General features: G+C 43.1%; 1 protein-coding gene across 1 annotated transcript in view; it reads left to right on the forward strand.

The window, feature by feature from the left end:
• The window catches only part of LOC115112510 (protein kinase C-binding protein NELL1-like), a 420,040-nt gene extending 396,410 nt beyond the window's left edge, over nt 1-23,630 (forward strand). Inside the window, exons 16-20 of the mRNA XM_065011794.1 lie at nt 980-1,120; nt 7,109-7,302; nt 17,593-17,769; nt 19,402-19,626; nt 23,486-23,630. Coding sequence (XP_064867866.1) covers nt 980-1,120; nt 7,109-7,302; nt 17,593-17,769; nt 19,402-19,626; nt 23,486-23,536 — 788 coding nt within the window. The 3' untranslated portion in view covers nt 23,537-23,630. The remainder of the gene's footprint in view (nt 1-979; nt 1,121-7,108; nt 7,303-17,592; nt 17,770-19,401; nt 19,627-23,485) is intronic.
• Nucleotides 23,631-24,734: the final 1,104 nt, after the last annotated feature.

Consider the following 24,734-nt stretch of genomic DNA (forward strand, 5'->3'; position numbering starts at 1 on the left):
CGCTGTGGCCCTTCTTGTGGGCAAATTGTGTCATCAAAGTCTGGCATTCTATGGATTTATGGTGTTTTCAAGACAACTGTGAACTCAGGGGAAAAACAAGGTTAAATCATGTCAGTGATCTTCAGGTCGGAGCTGTAGAAAGAGACCAGAGTTCCCAACTTGGAATTCCGAGTTTTTCCAGTAGGAGCTCGTTTTTTTCCTGAGTTCCCAGTTGTCTTGAACTCACTGAAGTCTGAGATTTCCCAGTTTCAAGTTTCCAGTTGTTTTGAACGCGGCAGAAGTCATGCTGAATTGACAGCATGGCCAATGTATTCAAACTTTTCTGTCCCATGGTGTTGCATGTGAATGTTTATCCTTTTAAGCTTGGAAAAGAGACCCTTAAACACAGACTTGGACCACACAACCACTCCACTGAGTGTAAATCTATGGCAGCACCTGAGGGGCTTGAATTTCCGAGCTCTCCCTGTAGATTTTGCCGTGATGTGTCCCCATAAGTGACATAACACTGAGCCAATCATGGTGCAACTAGAGGACATTACCAACCCCTATAATCCGTATTTCCCGCTGGCTGCCCCACGACTACAGAAAGCACTAAACTATGGTGCATTTTGAAGATGCCATACTCAAGAAAGCAAAAAAGATGTTTGTATGCAGATTTATTAACTCCATTTTTCAAATGTTTTACATTGTTTGCAAACTGATATGTAACACGTATAAATGTCATAATAACTTGCAAAACAGGAAACCGCCCCCCAAAAAATGTATTCAAATTTTGTTAGCTAAACAGGTGGGGTTCAAAACAAGTGGGGCTCTGCTGCACCTGCCCTGATTGACAGCTCGCCACTGATTGTAACAATCAGGAGACAGTTGGGATTGCTTTAAGTGCAAATGTTATATTATTACATATAGATTAAGTAATTCATATGATCTTTGTGAAAAGATCATGTTGATGGCATCAGATATACTGTGTTTCCACCAGACATTGACGAGTGTGCGGAGGTCCTGATCCAGTGCCACATTCACTCCCGCTGTGTCAATCTGCCGGGCTGGTACCACTGTGAGTGCAGGAACGGTTTCCATGACAATGGCTCCTACCTGATCGACGGGAGTTCCTGCATCGGTTAGTATGCTGTCATTTTATTCCACCTCTGTTGGTTGTCTCCATCTCTACTGCTCCTGTCCATCTTGGTCTTCTGTAGCTCAGTTGGTAAAGCTGTAAATTGCTTGGAATTAAAACTGTCACATATTACAGGGGAGGGGGAGGGGGCTGTTAGCATGGCTATGCAGATTCTTTTATGCTGCATGTTGCAGTCTTTTGTTGTGTAGTCTGAATAAATTAATGAATGAATGGAATTTGAATTGCACATCATGAGAACAGCAATAATAAAACATATATAAATAGTAGACACGGACTAACAATCAATGAGAATACAACATACAACATGAATGTATATATAAATCAATATCAAATACTGTTTAGTGCATTACATGTAATCCCAATCTCTGTTACTGTCAGAAGAGCATGATTTCTCCAATTAAGTCAGGATGTAGCGATGCATCAATCATGCAGAGATACAATGTTCAGGAATACACAGGGTAACATCACTATCTATAATTACAAATGTACAGTGGCTTGCGAAAGTGTTCACCCCCCTTGGCATTTTGTTGCCTTACAACCTGGAAATAGAATGGATTTTGGGGAGGTTGTATCATTTGATTTACACAACATGCCCACTTGCAAAATATTTTTTATTGTGAAACAAAGAAATAAGAGAAACTGAACTTGAGCGTGCATAACTATTCACCCCCCCCCCCCCCAAAAGTAAATACTTTGTAGAGCCACCTTTTGCAGCAATTCTAGCTGCAAGTCTCTTGGGGTATGTCTCTATAAGCCTGGCACATCTATCCACTGGGATTTTTGCCCATTCTTCAAGGCAAAACTGCTCCAGCTCCTTACATTTACATTTACATTTAAGTCATTTAGCAGACGCTCTTATCCAGAGCGACTTACAAATTGGTGCGTTCACCTTAAGACATCCAGTGGAACAGCCACTTTACAATAGTGCATCTAAATCTTTTAAGGGGGGTGAGAAGGATTACTTTATCCTATCCTAGGTATTCCTGAAAGAGGTGGGGTTTCAGGTGTCTCCGGAAGGTGGTGATTGACTCCGCTGTCCTGGCGTCGTGAGGGAGTTTGTTCCACCATTGGGGGGCAGAGCAAACAGTTTTGACTGGGCTGCGCAAACTGTACTTCCTCAGTGGTAGGGAGGCGAGCAGGCCAGAGGTGGATGAACGCAGTGCCCTTGTTTGGGTGTAGGGCCTGATCAGAGCCTGGAGGTACTGAGGTGCCGTTCCCCTCACAGCTCCGTAGGCAAGCACCATGGTCTTGTAGCGGATGCGAGCTTCAACTGGAAGCCAGTGGAGAGAGCGGAGGAGCGGGGTGACGTGAGAGAACTTGGGAAGGTTGAACACCAGACGGGCTGCGGCGTTCTGGATGAGTTGTAGGGGTTTAATGGCACAGGCAGGGAGCCCAGCCAACAGCGAGTTGCAGTAATCCAGACGGGAGATGACAAGTGCCTGGATTAGGACCTGCGCTGCTTCCTGTGTGAGGCAGGGTGTACTCTGCGGATGTTGTAGAGCATGAACCTACAAGAACGGGCCACCGCCTTGATGTTAGTTGAGAACGACAGGGTGTTGTCCAGGATCACGCCAAGGTTCTTAGCGCTCTGGGAGGAGGACACAATGGAGTTGTCAACCGTGATGGCGAGATCATGGAGCGGGCAGTCCTTCCCGGGAGGAAGAGCAGCTCCGTCTTGCCGAGGTTCAGCTTGAGGTGGTGATCCGTCATCCACACTGATATGTCTGCCAGACATGCAGAGATGCGATTCGCCACCTGGTCATCAGAAGGGGAAAGGAGAAGATTAATTGTGTGTCGTCTGCATAGCAATGATAGGAGAGACCATGTGAGGTTATGACAGAGCCAAGTGACTTGGTGTATAGCGAGAATAGGAGAGGGCCTAGAACAGAGCCCTGGGGGACGCCAGTGGTGAGAGCGCGTGGTGAGGAGACAGATTCTCGCCACGCCACCTGGTAGGAGCGACCTGTCAGGTAGGACGCAATCAAGCGTGGGCCGCGGATGCCCAACTCGGAGAGGGTGGAGTGGAGGATCTGATGGTTCACAGTATCGAAGGCAGCCGATAGGTCTAGAAGGATGAGAGCAGAGGAGAGAGAGTTAGCTTTAGCAGTGCGGAGGGCCTCCGTGATACAGAGAAGAGCAGTCTCAGTTGAATGACTAGTCTTGAATCCTTCAAGTTGGATGGGTTCCGCTGGTGTACAGCAATGTTTAAGTCATACCACAAATTCTCAATTGGATTGAGGTCTGGGCTTGGACTAGGCCATTCCAAGACATTTAAATGTTTCCCTTTAAACCACTCAAGTGTTGCTTTAGCAGTATGCTTAAGGTCATTGTCCTGCTGGAAGGTGAACCTCCGTCCCAGTCTCAAATCTCTGGAAGACTGAAACAGGTTTCCCTCAAAAATGTCCCTGTATTTAGCGCCATCCATCATTCCTTCAATTCTGACCTGTTTCCCAGTCCCTGCCGATAAAAAAACATCCCCACAGCATGATGCTGCCACCACCATGCTTCACTGTGGGATGGTGTCTCGGGGTGATGAGGTGTTGGATTTACGTCAGACATCATGTTTTCCTTAATGGCCAAAAACCTCATTTTTAGTCTCATCTGACCAGAGTACCTTCTTCCATATGTTTGGGGAGTCTCCCACATGCCTTTTGGCGAACAACAAACGTGTTTGCTTATTTCTGTCTTGAAAGTAATGGCTTTTTTCTGGCCACTCTTCCGTGAAGCCCAGCTCTGTGAAGTGTACAACTTAAAGCGGCCCTATGGACAGATACTCCAATCTCCACTGTGGAGCTTTGCAGCTCCTTCAGGGTTATCTTTGGTCTCTTTTTTACATCTCTGATTAATGCCCTCCTTGCCTGGTCCATGAGTTTCAGTTGGCGGCTCCCTCTTGGCAGGTTTGTTGGTGCCATATTCTTTCCATTTTTTAATAATGGATTTAATGGTGCTCTGTGGGATGTTCAAAGTTTGATACTTTTTTTTTTATAACTCAGCCCTGATCTGTACATCTCCACAACTTTGTCCCTGACCTGTTTTGAGAGTTCCTTGGTCTTCATGGTGCCACCTGCTTGGTGGTGCCCCTTGCTTAGTGGTTTTGCAGATTCTGGGGCATTTCAGAACAGTTGTATAAATAATGAGATCATGTGACACAGATTGCACACAGGTGGACTTTATTTAACTAATTATGTAACTTCTGAAGGTAATTGGTTGCACCAGAGCTTGTTTATGGGCTTAATAGCAAAGAGGGTGAATACATATGCACGCACCACTTTTCAGTAAAAAATGTTATGTTTCAATTCACAAATTTGCAATATTTTGTGTATGTCCATTACATGAAATCCAAATAAAAACAAATGCAACAAAATAGGGAAAACACCAAGAGGGATGAATACTTTCACAAGGCACTGTACTATGGAAAGCTGTTAATTAGATCATCTCTATTTTGATTAAATTACAAATGGACTCTTAATAACCAACCATGCTATTTTTTTTTCTTTTTCGCGTTGTTCATAATTTGTTGTGTGCATAATGTTGCTGCTACCATCTCTTATGACAGAAAAGAGCTTCTGGACATCAAAACTAGGATTACTCACCTCAAATTGGACGAGGAGATATTCTTAAATGAGTCGGACGTGAGGGATAGACCCAGATCCCCGCGATTCGCTGGAAATGGAAATGTAGGATTCGCGGAAAGAGATCAGAATGCCTTGTGAGGATCAGGCGACGAGTGGCTACTCTGCCCTTGCCTTCCCTTCTGCTAGCTAACGTTCAATTGCTGGAAAATAAATGGGACGAACTGAAACCACGTATATCCTACCAACGGGACATTCAAATCTGCATGTTAAATGTGCAAACAAAGGGGGGAAAAAATCTATACCACCTTTACTCCACACACGGAGACGCGTACAAAGTTCTCCCTCGCCCTCCATTTGGCATTCAGACCATATCCTCCTGATTCCTGCTTCCAAGCAAAAATTTTAACCGGAAGCACCAGTGACTTGGGCTATAAAATGTGGTCAGATGAAGCAGATGCTAAATTACAGGACCGTTTTGCAAGCATAGACTGGAACATGTTCCGAGATTCTTCCGATGGCATTGAGGAGTATACCACATCAGTCACTGGCTTTATCAATAAGTGCATCGAGGACGTCGTCCCCACAGTGACTGTCCTTACATACCCAACCAGAAGCCATGGATTACAGGCAACATTCGCACTGAGATAAAGGGTAGAGCTGCCGCTTTCAAGGAGCGGGACTCTAACCCGGAAGCTTATAAGAAAACCTGCTTTGCCCTCCGATGAACCATCAAACAGGCAAAGCATCAATACAGGACTATGACCAAATCGTACTATAAGCGCTCCGACGCTTGTAGGATGTGACAGACCTTGCAAACTTTTACAGACTATAAAGGGAAGCAAAGCCGAGAGCTGCCCAGTGACACGAGCCTTCCAGATGAGCTAAATAATTTCTGTGCTCGCTTCGAGGCAAATAACACAGAAACATGCATGATAGCGTCAGCTGTTCCGGACGACTGTGTGATCACCCTCTCCGCAGCCGATGTGAGTAAGACCTTTAAACAGGTCAACATTCACAAGGTAATCCGTGTCAGACGTGTACTCCGAGCATTCGCTGACCAACTGGCAAGTGTCTTCACTGACATGTTCAACCTCTCCCTGTCTGTCTGTAATGTCAACATGTTTCAAGCAGACCACCATTGTCCCTGTGCCCAAGAACACAATGGTAACCTGCCTATATGACTACCAACACGTAGCACTCATATCTGTAGCCATGAAATGATTTGAAAGGCTGGTCATGGCTCAAGTCTATGTGAGAATGATATTCATTGACTACAGCTCAACCCTCCTGTATTCCCTGTTCACTCATGACTGCACGGCCAGGCACAACTCCAACAACATCATTAAGTTTGCTGATGACATGACAGTGGTTGGCCTGATCACCGACAATGATGAGACAGCCTATATGGTGGAGGTCAGAGACTTGACTGTGTGGTGCAAGGACAACAACCTCTCCCTCAATGTGATCAAGACAAAGGAGATGATTGTGGACTACAGGAAAAGGAGAACCGATTATGCCTCCATTCTCATTGGCGGGGCTGTAGTGGAGCAGGTTGAGAGCTTCAAGTTCCAACAAACTAACATGGTCCAAGCACACCAAGACAGTCATGAAGAGGAAACAACAAAACCTATCCCCCCTCAGGAGACTGAAAAGATCTGGCATTGGTCATCAGATCCTCAAAAGGTTTAACAACTGCACCATCGAGAGCATCCTGACGGGTTGCATCGCTGCTTGGTATGGCAACTGCTTGGCATCCGACCGTAAGGCTCTACAGATTGTAATGCGTATGGCCCAGTACATCACTGGGCCCAAGCTTCCTGCCATCCAGAACCTATATTATAAGTGGTGCCAGAGGAAAGGCCATAAAATTGTCACCCAAGTCATAGACTGTTCTCTCTGCTACCGCATGGCAAGCGATACCGGAACGCTAAGTCTAGGTCAAAGAGGCTTCTAAACAGCATCTACCCCCAAAGCCATAAGACTTCTACCCCCCCCCCCCCCCCACGCTGCTGCTACTCTCAAATTGATCAGAACTATAGTGTAGACATTGTTAATGTTGTAAATGACTATTGTAGCTGGAAACGGCAGATTTTTATACCGGAACGCTAAGTCTAGGTCAAAGAGGCTTCTAAACAGCATCTACCCCAAGCCATAAGACTTCTACCCCCCCCACACTGCTGCTACTCTCAAATTGATCAGAACTATAGTGTAGACATTGTTAATGTTGTAAATGACTATTGTAGCTGGAAACGGCAGATTTTTTCATGGAATATCCCCCCCCCCACCACCCCCACCCCTCTAGACTAAACTGGAGTATGGAGAGGGGAAAATGGCGTCACAAAGAAAGCCACACATTCTTGTTTTTGATAGGTAAAGCAGCTATTCTCTGTTTCAGACATTGACGAGTGTGCCACGCAGACACACACCTGCTGGAACGACAGTGTGTGTGTGAACCTTCCAGGTGGTTTTGACTGTATGTGCACATCTGGACCGGCCTGCAGTGGAGACTGTCTTTACGAGGAGGGCCTCAAACACAACGGACAGAAGTGGAACCACAGCCTGGACCACTGCTCCCTCTGCTCCTGCAAGGTAGGGCAAACACACACACACAATCACATTCTGCTACCTCTGCTCCTGCAATGTAAGACTAACACACACACACCACACCTACACCTCATCCAAGAATGCACTCACACTGACACTTCACTGTGTTAACACACACAAGATATAGCTTTTCTGACTTACACACATCTCCACCTCACAACTACTTTGTTAGTGGTTACTACCTAGTAAACAGGAACAAAGCAAGAAAATACAGAACGACACACACACTCACATCTCGGTTCCCGCTGTAACATCACACACACCTACTTCAAAGTCAAGACAGAGAATCAACACAGAGAACAACACACACTTCCACTCTGTCACACACACGCACACATACACTCAAACTCCCTGCTGGTTCCTGGTCTTGCTGCTGAATATAATTGTATCATTGCTCACTGTATGACTGTTTAGGGGTGTCAAACATATGGGCTGTTTTTTTTGTTTGGGGGGGGCAAATCTTAATCGACATGAAAATGACTAAAATCAAATTGGAACTGAGTAGAAATTAAGATAGACCTACATTTAAAGTGTCTTTATTCTGTCCAGCTTGCTAACAGTCAGTGCAAAAACTAAAGGTAGACCGTCAGGAAGCAATTTTTATTTTATTTATTTTATTTCACCTTTATTTAACCAGGTAGGCAAGTTGAGAACAAGTTCTCATTTACAATTGCGACCTGGCCAAGATAAAGCAAAGCAGTTCGACGTATACAACGACACAGAGTTACACATTGAGTAAAACAAACATACAGTCAATAATACAGTAGAAACAAGTCTATATATTCGATGTGAGCAAATGAGGTGAGATAAGGGAGGTAAAGGCAAAAAAAAGGCCATGGTGGCAAAGTAAATACAATGTAGCAAGTAAAACACTGGAATGGTAGATTTGCAGTAGAAGAATGTGCAAAGTAGAAATAAAAATAATGGGTTGCAAAGGAGCAAAATAAATAAATACAGTAGGGAAAGAGGTAGTTGTTTGGGCTAAATTATAGATGGGCTATGTACAGATGCAGTAATCTGTGAGCTGCTCTGACAGCTGGTGCTTAAAAATAGTAGGGGAGATAAGTGTTTCCAGTTTCAGAGATTTTTGTAGTTCGTTCCAGTCATTGGCAGCAGAGAACTGGAAGGAGAGGCGGCCAGAGAAAGAATTGGTTTTGGGGGTGACCAGAGAGATACACCTGCTGGAGCGCGTGCTACAGGTGGGTGATGTTATGGTGACCAGCGAGCTGAGATAAGGGGGGACTTTACCTAGCAGGGTCTTGTAGATGACATGGAGCCAGTGGGTTTGGCGACGAGTATGAAGCGAGGGCCAGCCAACGAGAGCGTACAGGTCGCAATGGTGGGTAGTATATGGGGCTTTGGTGACAAAATGGATGGCACTGTGATAGACTGCATCCAATTTGTTGAGTAGGGTATTGGAGGCTATTTTGTAAATGACATCGTCAAAGTCGAGGATTGGTAGTATGGTCAGTTTTACAAGGGTATGTTTGGCAGCATGAGTGAAGGGTGCTTTGTTGCGAAATAGGAAGCCAATTCTAGATTTAACTTTGGATTGGAGATGTTTGATGTGGGTTTGGAAGGAGAGTTTACAGTCTAACCAGACACCTAGGTATTTGTAGTTGTTCACGTATTCTAAGTCAGAGCCGTCCAGAGTAGTGATGTTGGACAGGCGGGCAAGTGCAGGCAGCGATCGGTTGAAGAGCATGCATTTAGTTTTACTTTTATTTAAGAGCAATTGGAGGCCACGGAAGGAGAGTTGTATGGCATTGAAGCTTGCCTGGAGGGTTGTTAACACACTGTCCAAAGAAAGGCCAGAAGTACAGAATAGTGTCGTCTGCGTAGAGGTGGATCAGAGACTCACCAGCAGCAAGAGCAACATCATTGATGTATACAGAGAAGAGAATCGGTCCAAGAATTGAACCCTGTGGCACACCCATAGAGACTGCCAGAGGTCCGGACAACAGACCCTCCGATTTGACACACTGAACTCTATCAGAGAAGTAGTTGGTGAACCAGGCGAGGCAATCATTTGAGAAACCAAGGCTGTCGAGTCTGCCGATGAGGATGTGGTGATTGACAGAGTCGAAAGCCTTGGCCGGATCAATGAATACGGCTGCACAGTAATGTTTCTTATCAATGGCGGTTAATATATCGTTTAGGACCTTGAGCGTGGCTGAGGTGCACCCATGACCAGCTCTGAAACCAGATTGCATAGCAGAGAGGGTATGGTGAGATTCGCAATGGTTGGTAATCAAATCCAAATCAAATCAAATGTATTTATATAGCCCTTCGTACATCAGCTGATATCTCAAAGTGCTGTACAGAACCCCAGCCTAAAACCCCAAACAGCAAGCAATGCAGGTGTAGAAGCACGGTGGCTGGCTTTCGAAGACCTTAGAAAGGCAGGGTAGGATAGATATAGGTCTGTAGCAGTTTGGGTCAAGAGTGTCCCCCCCCCCTTTGAAGAGGGGGATGACTGCAGCTGCTTTCCAATCTTTGGAAACTCAGACGACACGAAAGAGAGGTTGAACAGACTAGTAATAGGGGTGGCAAAAATTTCGGCAGATAATTTTAGAAAGAAAGGTTCCAGATTGTCTAGCCCGGCTGATTTGTAGGGGCCCAGATTTTGCAGCTCTTTCAGAACATCAGCTGACTGATTTGGGAGGAGAAATGGGGAAGGCTTGGGCGAGTTGCTGTGGGGGGTGCAGTGCTGTTGACCGGAGTAGGGGTAGCCAGGTGGAAAGCATGGCCAGCCGTAGAAAAATGCTTATTGAAATTCTCAATTATAGTGGATTTATTAGTGGTGACAGTGTTTCCTATCTTCAGTGCAGTGGGCAGCTGGGTTAGGTATTCTTATTCTCCATGGACTTTACAGTGTCCCAGAACTTTTTTGAGTTAGTGTTGCAGGAAGCAAATTTCTCCTTGAAAAAGCTAGCCTTGGCTTTTCTAACTGCCTGTGTATAATGGTTTCTAGCTTCCCTGAAAAGCTACATATCACGGGAGCTGTTCGGTGCATAAACAATTCCAAAATTAGTGTGACATCCCTGGTTTAGCAGGTCCCAGTTCAGTTGGGAGGCGTGCACTGTAGAGGTTTTCACGAGCAGATCCAGATCCAGAATTCGAAATAATGTCATAGGTCTGGGTTTGATCTGATAGTCATGAGTCTCCGGTATGCGTAATTGTAACTGATTTGTCTGGAAGGACACATACAGAACTGAATGGGACCGACCGCTGCAGTAGAGAGAGAGATAGAAATTGTACTATTTATGCTGCGGCTCTTGCTTTTCACGAGAGTGGCGCAAGTAGCTTGTTGTCGTTGTCAGGCAATAGGCTATAGTCATAGAGCCTCTGTGTGTGGCAAAGTTTAGGAGGTATCTAATCAATTGAAGATGGAATTAAAATGATGGAATGAAAAGGTAAAGGAGAAGGATAGGCTTCAAAAGCCAACAGGTAGGCTGCTACTTAATATTCTGAATGGAACTGTTGTTAATTGTAACTGTAGGATTAAAAAGCGCATGCACTGCAGCCTCAATTACAGTGTTGATTTCGTGTACAACAATTGTGAAAAACTTATTTTTCAGTGGCAATAGACAAACAGACTAAATAGACCGAGAAAAAAACTATACATTTACAACAACAAATAATAAAAAATAATAATAACTTAAGTTTACTAAACTTAAGGGACTGTACAATAATTAGGAGAGTGAGAGGTTTTCAATGATAAGGACAATTAATCTAAGCAGCACAGTTCTTTTGAACAGTGGGCAGGACACCTCCCACCCAGCAAACACAGCCTACATCAACCAGGCGCAAACAATAAGTTTGGGCAGACTAACTCCGCTCAGCGATTCTTGCTTCACCTTAGCTAACCAGTCACCACCAGCCTTTTAGTTAGCTACCCTTTGCCTGGTTAACCTCTTGCTCCTACCTGACACGCAGGCGTCCCATCTAGAGATCTGGAAATGCAAATGTCCTACGCTAAATGCTAATAGTACTAGTTAAAACTCAAACGTTCATTAAAATACACATGCAGGGTATTGAATTAAAGCTACACTCGTTGTGAATCCAGGCAACAAGTCAGATTTTTAAAATGCTTTTCGGCGAAAGCATGAGAAGCTATTATCTGATAGCATGTAACACCCCAAAAGACCCGCAGGGGACGTAAACAAAATAATTAGCATAGTCGGCGCTACACAAACCGCACAATAAAATATAAAACATTCATTACCTTTGACCATCTTCTTTGTTGGCACTCCTAGATGTCCCATAATCACTATTGGGTCTTTTTTTCGATTAAATCGGTCCATATATAGCCTAGATATCGATCTATGAAGACTGTGTGATAAACAAACAAAAAATAGCGTCTTATAACGTAACGTCATTTTTTAAAATTAAAAAAGTCGATGATAAACTTTCACAAAACACTTCGAAATACTTTTGTAATGCAACTTTAGGTATTAGTAAACGTTAATAAGCGATCAAATTAATCACAAGACGAAGTATATTCTATAGCTGTCCGTCTGGAAAAAATGTCCGGGTAGAATCTCAACCAAAATATCCGGTCCGAGACCTGAAGAACTGCGCTGCCTTGCATCTGTTTGACCAAGAAACAAAGAGTAGGCAAATGACAAGACTCTAGACATTGTGTGGAAGCTGTAGGTATTGCAACCTCAGCCCCATTAAATGTGGTTCACCTTTATCAATGGGTTCAAGTCGCGCAGGGATATATTTTTCCATTTTCAGTGATCAGATTTTCCTGCACTTTTCGATGAAACGCACATTCTGTTATAGTCACAGCCGTGATTTAACCAGTTTTATAAACGTCTGAGTGTTTTCTATCCACACATACTAATCATATGCATATACTATATTCCTGGCATGAGTAGCAGGGCGCTGAAATGTTGCGCGATTTTTAACAGAATGTTCGAAAAAGTAAGCCCTAAGCTTAAGTGGTTTTAAGAAACATAAGCTGCTTTACGAAATTAAAAACAATTGCAGAATTTAGTTTAATATTATAACAACAGTCTAGCTACGGTATGTTTTTCTCTCCTTTGAGAAGGCTATACAACGAGTCTGCCGTTGAATTTGTAGTCTCGCTCAACCTTCCCACTTTTCACACTGACTTTCATATACAGGTTACAGTTTTCCCTATTTTGTTGCCTTACAACCTGGAATTGAAAATGTTTTTTTGGGGGGGGTTGTATCATTTGATTTACACAACATGCCAACCACTTTGAAGATGCTAAATATTTTTTATTGTGAACCAAACAAGAAATAAGACAAAAAAACAGAACTTGAGCGTGCATAACTATTCAACCACCCAAAGGCAGTACTTTGTAGAGCCACCTTTTGCAGCAATTACAGCTTCAAGTCTCTTGGGGTATGTCTCTATAAGCCTGGCACATCTAGCCACTGGGATTTTTTGCCCAATCTTCAAGTTGGATGGGTTCCGCTGGTGTACAGCAATCTTTAAGTCATACCAAAGATTCTCAATTGGATTGAGGTCTGGGCTTTGACTAGGCCATTCCAAGACATTTAAATGTTTCCCTTTAAACCACTCAAGTGTTACTTTAGCAGTATGCTTAGGGTCATTGTCCTGCTGGAAGGTGAACCTTTGTCCCAGTCTCAAATCTCTGGAAGACTGAAACAGGTTTCCCTCAAGAATTTCCCTGTATTTAGCGCCATCCATCATTCCTTCAATTCTGACCTGTTTCCCAGTCCCTGTCAATGAAAAACATCCCCACAGCATGATGCGGCCATCACCATGGTGGTCTTCTCAGAGTGATGAGAGGTGTTGGATTTGCGTCAGACATAATGTTTTCCTTAATGGCCAAAAAGCTCAATTTTAGTCTCATCTGACCAGAATGAATACTTTCTAACATGTGTTTGGAGAGTCTCCCACTTGCCTTTTGGCGAATACCAAACATCTTTGCTTATTTATTTCTTTAAGCGATGGCTTTTTTTCTGGACACTCTTCTGTGAAGCCCAGCTCTGTGAAGTGTACAACTTAAAGCGGTCCTATGGACAGATACTACAATCTCCGCTGTGGAGCTTTGCAGCTCCTTCAGGCTTATCTTTGGTCTCTTTGTTGCGTCTCTGATTAATGCCTTCCTTGCCTGGTCCATGAGCTTCGGTTGGCGGTCCTCTCTTGGCAGGTTTGTTGTGGTGCCATATTCTTTCAATTTTTTAATAATGGATTTAATGGTGCTCCGTGGGATGTTAACCTCTTGCTTCTACCCTCTACTTTTTTGAACATTCTGTTAAAAATCGCGCAACATTTCAGCGCCCTGCTACTCATGCCAGGAATATAGTATATGCATTTGCTTAGTCTGTGTGGATAGAAAACACTCAGACGTTTATAAAACTGGTTAAATCACTGCTGTGGCTTTACCAGAACGGCATTTACATCGAAAAGCACAGGAAAAACTGATCACTGAAAATGGAAAAATATATTGCTGCGCTACTTGAACCCATTGATAAAGGTGAACCACAATTAATTGGCTGAGGTTGCAGTACCTACAGCTTCCACACGGTGTCTAGAGTCTTGTCATTTGCCTACGAATTTTTTCTTGGTCAAACACATGCAAGTCAGCGCATTTCTTCAGGTCTAGGACCGGATATTTTGGTTGAGTTTCTAGCCGGACATTTTTCCAGACGGACAGCTAATGATTTTTACATCGCCTCCTGATGAATTTTATCGCTTATTAACGTTTACTAATACCTAAAGTTGCATTACAAAAGTATTTCGAAGTGTTTTGTGAAAGTTTATCGTCGACTTTTTGAATTTTAAAAAATGACGTTACGTTATGAAACGCTGTTTTTTTTCGTTTATCACACAGTCTACATATAACGATATCTAGGCTATATATGGACCGATTTAATCGAAAAAAAAGACCCAATAGTGTTTATGGGACATCTAGGAGTGCCAACAAAGAAGATGGTGAAAGGTAATGAATGTTTTCTATTTTATTGTGCGGTTTGTGTAGCGCCGAATATGCTAATTATTTTGTTTACATCCCCTGCGGGTCTTTTGTGTTGTAGTGTATTGTTACATGCTATCAGATAATAGCTTCTCATGCTTTCGCCGAAAAGCATTTTAAAAATCTGACTTGTTGCCTGGATTCACAACGAGTGTAGCTTTAATTCAATACCCTGCATGTGTATTTTAATGAACGTTTGAGTTTTAACTAATACTATTAGCATTTAGCGTAGCGCATTTGCATTTCCAGAGCTCTAGTTGGGACGCAAGCGTCCCGAATAGAAGCAAGAGGTTAATCATTTGTTTTGGCTGCATATTGTTCAGTCATGTCACCTCATTCGCTAGCTATAGCCAACAACCTGGATGCGTTCAGCAGGAGGCAATGTTTTAGAAATTTCAGAAATATGCTATGTAGAACAAACATGAGTGCCAAAATTAAGTCTACCGTAATTTCCGGACTATAAGCCGCTACTTTATACCCACGCTTTGAACCTCGCGGTTTATACAATGACACGGCTAATTTATGGCTTTTTCCCGCTTTCACAAGATTCATGCCGCCAAAAAACTGAGCACCGTCACATAATGTGACGTATATCGAGTGCGCTCAAACTTCCCATCATTCTGATTATGGTAGTAATTTTGTCTCCCTCCTCATGGCAAAGACGCGGAGAAATGCATATGATGCAGCTTTCAAGTTGAAGGCGATCGATCTGGCTGTTGGAAAATGAAATAGAGCTGCTGCATGGGAGCTTGGCCTTAATGAGTCGATGATAAGACGTTGGAAACAGCAGCGTGAGGAACTGACTCAGTGCAAAAAGACAACAAAAGCTTTCAGAGGGAAGAAAAGCAGATGGCCCAAAGTATTTGCAGCCATTCGACATCAGTGTAAATCGTGCATTTAAGGTGGTGCTCCTTGTTCAGTGGGAGGCTTGGATGACAAGTGGGGAGAAATCCTTCACTAAAACGGGCCGCATGCGAAGAGCATCTTATGGTTAAGTCTGCCCGTGGGTCCTGACAGAGTGGAGCGTTGTCAAAAAATCCACTATCATCAACGGGTTTCGAAAGGCTGGACTGCTGCGTGTTGAAGGGGCAGCATGAGCTCAGCGGGGTATTTGCCTCCGGATGAAAGTGACGAGAGCGACAATGAAAACGACCCAACATCGGATGAAGCAATTCTGAGGCTATTCAACTCCGACACCGAAGGAGATGACTTCAGTGGTTTCAGTGCACAGGAGGAGGAAGATAGTGACCAATGACTTTCTTGGTAGGCTACTCTTTTAATTTGTGTTTCGTTAAAGCCTATTTATTTTTGTTACAAGCCGTGTTTCATTAAAGCATATTTATTTTTGTTACAAGCCGTGTTTCGTTAAAGTTTTAAGTACCTTGGCATCATACTTGATTCCAACCTCTCTTTTAAAAAGCATGTGATAAAGGTAATTCAAATAACCAGGTTCAACCTAGCTAATTTCCGATTTATACAAAACTGTTTGACTACAGAGGAAGAAAAACTGTACTTCAAATCTATGATACTCCCCTGCTTGACTAGTTGGGCCCAAGCTTGCTGTACAACATTAAAACGTATTCAGTCTGTCTACAAATAGGCTCTCAAAGTGCTTGATAGGAAGCCCAATAGCCATCATCACTGTTACATCCTCAGAAAGCATGAGCTCCTGAGTTGGGAAAATCTCGTGCAATACACCATTATTGTGCTCATTGCCAAGCTGTCTTGTATTCAAGATCCTAAATGGCCTGGCTCCCCCTCCACTCAGTATTTTTGTTAAACAGAAAACCCAAACATATGGCAGCAGATCCACAAGGTCTGCCATGAGAGGTGACTGTATCATTCCACCTTTAGTAAATCTGCTTTCTCTGTGAGAGCTTCCCATGTCTGGAATACACTGCCATCAGACACACATACAGTGGGGAAAAAAAGTATTTAGTCAGCCACGAATTGTGCAAGTTCTCCCACTTAAAAAGATGAGAGAGGCCTGTAATTTTCATCATAGGTACACTTCAACTATGACAGACAAAATGAGAAAAAAAATCCAGATAATCACATTGTAGGATTTTTGATGAATTAATTTGCAAATGATGGTGGAAAATAAGTATTTAGGGTGGTTGCCCCAAAATTAGGGTGGTTGCCCCAAAATGTATTATTCTGTATTGAATTGGAGGTTGTTTGAGTTATTGAAAGCTATGCATTTTTAACATTACAAACTTGGCATTTACTTGGTAAATAAAACAATGCAGCATTTGCTGTCAAATTCCTAATTTGAAGGCTATTCCAAAGCATTGCTACAATGCAGACAATGTGAATGATATTACATGGCATTAGTCAACCACCCGAGCAAAATGAGTGATGCCTCATATCCATAGCCATAACATTAAAAGGCTAACGCTAATAAAGCTCTTGGATATTAGCACCATGAGAGATACTGGCTACTGTAGCGAGACAATACGCGCCAATAAGATATTGGCTACTCATTATGCGAGTTCATTTTATGTACCCTGTACATTTTGCAACCTTTTATATAGGGTTTTTATATCTCCATTATTGTGCTCATTGCCAAGCTGGCAAGGGCTCAGTGTGGCCAGTAAAATGGATCATAAAGTTTTCACTGGTCGAGAGCCTGGAATCTCTGTGGAAACAGTTACACCAATGGCCTTGACCAGGCATCCAATACAAAACCCTAACCCCGTAAAAACACTCCTCTCAAAATGTCAATGACAAATTGAAGTCAGTATTGTTAGTTATGGCCTTGCTCAATAAAGTGTATTTTCCTCTTTAATGTAGACACTGTACGTTGCCATTACTGTAGCCTTTCTATAGGTAGGCTGTAGCCTTATCAATGTCCCTTTCTGACAGGATGGCTATACCTTCTGTAGGAGGACTGAGTGTAACTGTTTAGATAAGACTGTAGGTAGCTAGGTAGGGTAGGAGGCATACTTGTGTGTGTGTGTATGTGTGCGCGCATGTATGTGTGCCTGTGTTTTTATGGGCATTCAAGCAAAATATAAAAATGGCAGTAATAAAACTGGAAAAACCACTCACTGTCCTGATATTAGTAGTTAATTGGCATTTTGGAAGAAAGGCCTTAAAGTTCCAGCTATGCTGGGATTGAGGGTTATTTGCTTGTGGAATAAAAAAAAAAATGGGGGGGTGGGGTTCTGATTCGAACCCATTCTCGTAGCGGCACATAGTACGTGATAAGGAGTCAGCGGCTTAGACTGCTGGACCATCCCTGGCCATGGCCTTGACATTTCTTTGAATTCCTATGCATTTGCCTTTTCCCCAGGATGGGCGCACCTTCTGCATGAGGAGAGAGTGTCATTGTGCGGACCCCGAGACAGACCTGTTCTGCTGTCCTGAGTGTGACTCCAGAAAGTCCAGCCAATGTCTGCACCAGAGTGGACACATACTGTACCGCAGCAGAGACTCCTGGATCTACAGTTGCCAGCAGTGCCGCTGCCTGGTATGTACACACATACACGCGTGCGCGCGTTTGCATGCATATACACATGCTTGAATGCACATACTGACACATAGACCTGCACATACACTCACTTGCATGCTTCTTGTGTACTTTATTGTACAAAACACACACATTCTTGTTCACAGACACGCACTTTTTACACTTGTGCAACATGGATGAAGAGGATGTGTGTGTCTCCTCTGATCTTGATTGCGTGTCTTTCACGAGCAGCACCTAGCTAATTATTATGGCTATCAGGAAACAAAGCAGATCCTTGCATGCTAATGAGACAGGCTGTGAAGAAGCAGATGATACCATCTTGATATGAAATACAATTAAAAAATGTTGTGGCCTTGGCAGTGTGTCTCTCTGCGCACCTGCGTTTGTAAATGTGTGTGACGTCTTTGTGTGTGCATGTGCGAGGTGCATGACCTTACTCTGGTGGAGCTGGTAATTAGCGGGCTCTGACAGCTGTGCAATTAGCTAAACGGTGCTGCCGTGGAAACACAAATCCCAGGATCAGCATGGCACCAACAATCACTCTAATTGGCCCAGGCAGCCTTCAGGTGTCATCAGAAAGGAAGAAAGACATTCTAAGGCCTTAGACACAGGTGGCACTACTGTAGCCTATGGCAAAACCTTCAAGTATTTCACACCAAGAGAGATAGAGAATTTACAGTGTGAGCCTGTGATATTAAACTGATATTATAAACTGGGTGGTTCGAGCCGTGAATGCTGATTGGCTGACAGGGGTATATACCACAAATCTCTGAGGTGCCAAATTGCTATTATAAACTGGTTACCACAGCTTTGACAAAACATTTATTTTAAATGCTCTAATTACTTTAGTAACCAGTTTATAATAGCAATAAGGCATCTCTTAGATTTGTGGTATATGGCGTTGTGTCGTGCATAAGAACAGCCCTTTGCCATGGTATATTGGACATATTTCACTTTCCCTTGGGCCTTATTGCTTAAGTATACACTACCATTCAAAAGTTTGGGGTCACTTAGAAATGTCCTTGTTTTTGAAAGAAAATGTTTAAAAAATTGTCCATTAAAATAACATCAAATTGATCAGAAATACAGTGTAGACATTGTTAATGTGTAAATGACTATTGCAGCTGGAAACGGCAGATTTTTTATGGAATATCTACATAGGCGTACAGAGTCCCATTACCAGCAGCTATCACTCCTGTGTTTCAATGGCACGTTGTGTTAGCTAATCCAAGTTTAGAATTTTAAAAGGCTAATTGATCATTAGAAAACGCTTTTGCAATTATGTTAGTACAGCTGAAAACTGTTGTGCTGATTTAAAGAAGCAATAAAACTGTTCTTCTTTAGACTAGTTGAGTATCTGGAGCATCAGCATTTGTGGGTTCGATCAACTTTGGAACGGTAGTGTATGTCGGTGATCAAAGCCATAGTACTGATCCCACTATGTCAGCCATCAGGTGATTCACATTAGAGAGCTGATTAGACACTTGTCTCTCTACTCCTAGCTTTATCTTTCAATTTAGTCATCTCAGTGTCCAGCGCTTATAAGGACTTTTCCAAACTCTTATTTTCATCCCTTGTTTTGCTTCTATTCTCCACCAATCCCTCTCGCCTTATCGCTCTATATTTCTGTAGGAGGGAAAGGTGGACTGCTGGCCCCTGGCGTGTCCAGTGTTGGCGTGCAAATACTCTGCCTTGGTGGAGGGCGAATGTTGCCCGCACTGCGTCACTGACCCTTGCCTGGCAGACAATATCGCCAACGACATCAGGCAGACCTGCCAGGACCCTGCTGGCATCACCCGCCTCAGTAGTGCCACGTGGCCCATGCCAGGGTCACCCTGCACCACCTGCAAGTGCAAGGTAACAGCAACAACTCATATCTTACCTGACACAGACACACACCCACAGAACGCATACACACACAAGAGCACGTAAAAACACACAAACATACAGTGCCTTGCGAAAGTATTCGGCCCCCTTGAACTTTGCGACCTTTTGCCACATTTCAGGCTTCAAACATAAAGATATAAAACTGTATTTTTTTGTGAAGAATCAACAACAAGTGGGACACAATCATGAAGTGAAACAACATTTATTGGATATTTCAAACTTTTTTAACAAATCAAAAACTGAAAAATTGGGCGTGCAAAATTATTCAGCCCCTTTACTTTCAGTGCAGCAAACTCTCTCCAGAAGTTCAGTGAGGATCTCTGAATGATCCAATGTTGACCTAAATGACTAATGATGATAAATACAATCCACCTGTGTGTAATCAAGTCTCCGTATTAATGCACCTGCACTGTGATAGTCTCAGAGGTCCGTTAAAAGCGCAGAGAGCATCATGAAGAACAAGGAACACACCAGGCAGGTCCGAGATACTGTTGTGAAGAAGTTTAAAGCCGGATTTGGATACAAAAAGATTTCCCAAGCTTTAAACATCCCAAGGAGCACTGTGCAAGCGATAATATTGAAATGGAAGGAGCATCAGACCACTGCAAATCTACCAAGACCTGGCCGTCTCTCTAAACTTTCAGCTCATACAAGGAGAAGACTGATCAGAGATGCAGCCAAGAGGCCCATGATCACTCTGGATGAACTGCAGAGATCTACAGCTGAGGTGGGAGACTCTGTCCATAGGACAACAATCAGTCGTATATTGCAGAAATCTGGCCTTTATGGAAGAGTGGCAAGAAGAAAGCCATTTCTTAAAGATATCCATAAAAAGTGTTGTTTAAAGTTTGCCACAAGCCACCTGGGAGACACACCAAACATGTGGAAGAAGGTGCTCTGGTCAGATGAAACCAAAATTGAACTTTTTGGCAACAATGCAAAACGTTATGTTTGGCGTAAAAGCAACACAGCTCATCACCCTGAACACACCATCCCCATTGTCAAACATGGTGGTGGCAGCATCATGGTTTGGGCCTGCTTTTTTTCAGCAGGGACAGGGAAGATGGTTCAAATTGATGGGAAGATGGATGGAGCCAAATACAGGACCATTCTGGAAGAAAACCTGATGGAGTCTGCAAAATACCTGAGACTGGGACGGAGATTTGTCTTCCAACAAGACAATGATCCAAAACATAAACATAAACATGAAGCAAAATCTACAGTGGAATGGTTCAAAAATAAACATATCCAGGTGTTAGAATGGCCAAGTCAAAGTCCAGACCTGAATCCAATCGAGAATCTGTGGAAAGAACTGAAAACTGCTGTTCACAAATGCTCTCCATCCAACCTCACTGAGCTCGAGCTGTTTTGCAAGGAGGAATGGGAAAAAATGTCAGTCTCTCGATGTGCAAAAATAATAGAGACATACCCCAAGCGACTTACAGCTGTAATCGCAGCAAAAGGTGGCACTACAAAGTGTTAACTTAAGGGGGCTGAATAATTTTGCACGCCCAATTTTTCAGTTTTTGATTTGTTAAAAAAGTTTGAAATATCCAATAAATGTCGTTCCACTTCATGATTGTGTCCCACTTGTTGTTGATTCTTCACAAAAAAATACAGTTTTATATCTTTATGTTTGAAGCCTGAAATGTGGCAAAAGGTCGCAAAGTTCAAGGGGGCCGAATACTTTCGCAAGGCACTGTATGTACATACACACACACTGACACGCACACAGTGAATGGCAAGCTTTCCCTGCACCTCCTGCAAATGCAAAGTACAGTATATTCGGAAAGTATTCAGACCCATTGACATTGTCCACCTTTTGTCACGTTACAGCCTTTTTCTAAAATTGATTAAATTGTTTTTTCATCATCAATCTGCATACAATACCCCATAGTGACAAATCAAAAACATTTATTTAAAATAAAAACAGAAATATCACATTTACACAAGTATTCAGACCCTTTACTAAGTACTTTGTTGAAGCACATTTGGCAGCGATTTCAGCCTTTAGTCTTCTTGGGTGTGACGCTACAAGCTTATCACACCTGTAAGGTTGGATAGGGAACGTCGCTGCACAGCCATTTTCAGGTCTCTCCGGAGATGTTACTCAATGACATTCAGAGACTTGTCCCGAAGCCACTCCTGCATTGTCTTGCCTGTGTGCTTAGGGTCGTTGGCCTGTTGGAAGGTGAACCTTCGCCCCAGTCTGAGGTCCTGAGCGCTCTGGAGCAGCTTTTCATCAAGAATTTCTTTGTACTTTGCTCCATTCATCTTTCCCTTGATCCTGACTAGCATCCCAGTCCCTACCGCTGAAAAACATCTCCACAGCATGATGCTGCCACCACCGTGCATCACCGTAGGGATGGCAGCAGGTTCCTTCCAGATGTGACACTTGGCATTCACGGTCGGAGAGTCCTTCAGGTGCCTTTTGGCAAACTCCAAGCGGGCTGTCATCTGCCTTTTACTAAGGAGTAGCTTCCGTCTGGCCACTCCACCATAAAGGCCTGATTGGTGGAGTGCTGCAAAGATGGTTGCCCTTCTGAAAGGAACTCTGGAGCTCTGTCAGAGTGACCATCGAGTTCTTGGTCACTTCCCGAACAAAGGCCCTTCTCCCCCAGTTGCTCAGTTTGGCCAGGTGGCCAGCTCTAGGCAGAGTCTTGGTGGTTCCAAACTTCTTTGATTTAAAAAAAATGGAGGCAACTGTGTTCTTGGGGACATTCAAAGCTGCAGACAGTTTTTGGTACCCTTTCCCAGATCTGTGCCTCAACACAATCCTGTCTCGGAGCTCAATTACTTTGACCTCATGGCTTGGTTTTTGCTCTGACATGCACTGTCAACTGTGGAATCTTATATCAAGAGGTGTGTGCCTTTCCAAATCATGTCCAATCAATTCAATGCACCATAGGTGGATTCCAATCAAGTTGTAGAAGCATATCAAGGATGATCAATGGAAACAGGATGCACCTGAGTTTAATTTCGAGTCTCAAAGCAAAGGTTCTGAATACCTATGTAAATAAGGTTTTTATTTTTTTCACTTTGTCATTAAGGGGTATTGTGTGTAAATTGATGAGGAAAAAAACGATTTAATCAATTTTAGAATAAGGCTGTAACGTAAAATAATGTGGGAAAAGTCAAGTGGTCTGAATATTTTCCGAATGCATTGTATTGTACAGGTTCTGCTGATATTGTATCATACCTAGTGTCATACAGACACAGCCTTTCGACACACAAACAATGCCAGGACCACCCTGTATGTGCCACCCTTGCCTGCATATTTACAGGAATACAAACACACACAGCTGTGTCACCTGAAAGAACAAAGCAGGCATCCCTAACCTAGGCCGGGATTCAATGCAAGGCACATTATAGGGCAGCACACTTTACAGACAATAATGGTACAGTGGTCGGAGGCATTGCATCTCAATGCAAGAGGCGTCACTACAGTCCCTGGTTCAAAATCCAGGCTGTTTCACATTCGGCCATGATTGGGAGTCCCATAGGGTGGCGCAAAATTGGCCCAGCGTCATCCAGGTAGGCCGTCATTGTAAATAACAATTTGTTCTTAATAACTGACTTACCTAGTTAAATAAAGGTTACACAAGGCATTTCCCCCGATGTTCGCAGAGATCGCATTCATGGTAATGCAGCACGTCGGTTCTATAGCGTAAATGACCTTTTAACGTTTATTGAATCCCGGCCCTAACCTCACCTTGCATCACTTACACATGGTAACATAAGCAAACATGCACAAACAGAATGGAACTAACTACCCGTCTCTTTTTTTCTTCTTCTTCATGTTCCCCTTATTTATCGTTGCCGTGGTCAGAATGGAAGTGTGTGTTGCTCGGTGGAGCTGGACTGCCTTCAGAACAACTAAGCACTCCTCTTTCGGATGCCGTACTCCTCTCCTCCTCTCCAATCGTTCCATTCCGCCGATCCTAGACTGGTCATACTGTTTGAAGACCCTACCTTTGGACCTTTTACCACACATGCACACAAACACACACATACACTCTGCCTGGGTTAGGGAAGTGGCTAGAGCTGTGCGTTCACACTGGATCTTAAAGTCACAATGTATTGTTGACAGACGGAGAGATGGAGTTTGTGTCTGCTTAACAACTACAGGACGAGACCAACCTACATATAACCGTTTCCCCCCTACTTGCACCCTTATACGTGTGTGTCCTGTATGTTTGTGTGTGTGTATACCAGAGATTCCAAAACTTTTTTGGCACGCAACCCCACCATGTAAAAAATGTATAATCAAGGGACAGTGTTTTTTAATTGGGGCTATGACAGTCTATTAGAAATTAGTCTGACTGTACTCTTGACCGTATTTCAATGTGAAGGAAGTATGGTTTGAAGTGACGGAAATGCATCAGAAATGTGTTGGGAAGTACAAAAGATCATCAGGCAATGATCTTGTTTGATCTTCTGTGTAGAAAAGAGCATCATTGTTGATGATGCTTTTTTCCCCCCAGTCTATATTAGTGCCTGGTCTTGTCTAATGAGTCCTGTGTAAACATGTAGAAGGAGACAGAAGACACATGCGTGTTCCTGAGAATCGTTTGATGGGATCATAATATTTTGTAGCTTAAATGGATCAAAAGATTTGTAGGAAGAAAACAGAAACTGCTGTGTTTTTTGCATCGAGGGGCTACCAAAGCAATATTTTCCCGCAGAGTTTATCTCAAATCAAATCAAATGTTATTGGTCACGTACACATATTTTGCAGATGTTATCACAGGTGCAGTGAAATGCTTTATGTTTCTAGCTCCAACAGTGAAGTAAAACCTAACAATACAAAATAATACACACAAATCCCCCCAAAAATTGAAAGAAAGAAAGTAAGAAATATCAAGGTCAGAGTCTGGAATATAAATGTATATAGTGGTGTATTTAGACATTATAGACCGTATATGAATAGAACAGGTAGTAATTATATAGGATGAGCCTTGACTAAAATCAAGTATATACTTTTTAAAACTTTTTAATCGAACCTTCTTTCACTAGGCAAGTCAGGAACTCTTGAAACTAGGGGGCACTGTTTTCTTTTTTGGAAAAATAACATTCCC

Source organism: Oncorhynchus nerka, linkage group LG27 (assembly GCF_034236695.1).
Source record: "Oncorhynchus nerka isolate Pitt River linkage group LG27, Oner_Uvic_2.0, whole genome shotgun sequence".
Taxonomy (NCBI): Eukaryota; Metazoa; Chordata; class Actinopteri; order Salmoniformes; family Salmonidae; genus Oncorhynchus; species Oncorhynchus nerka.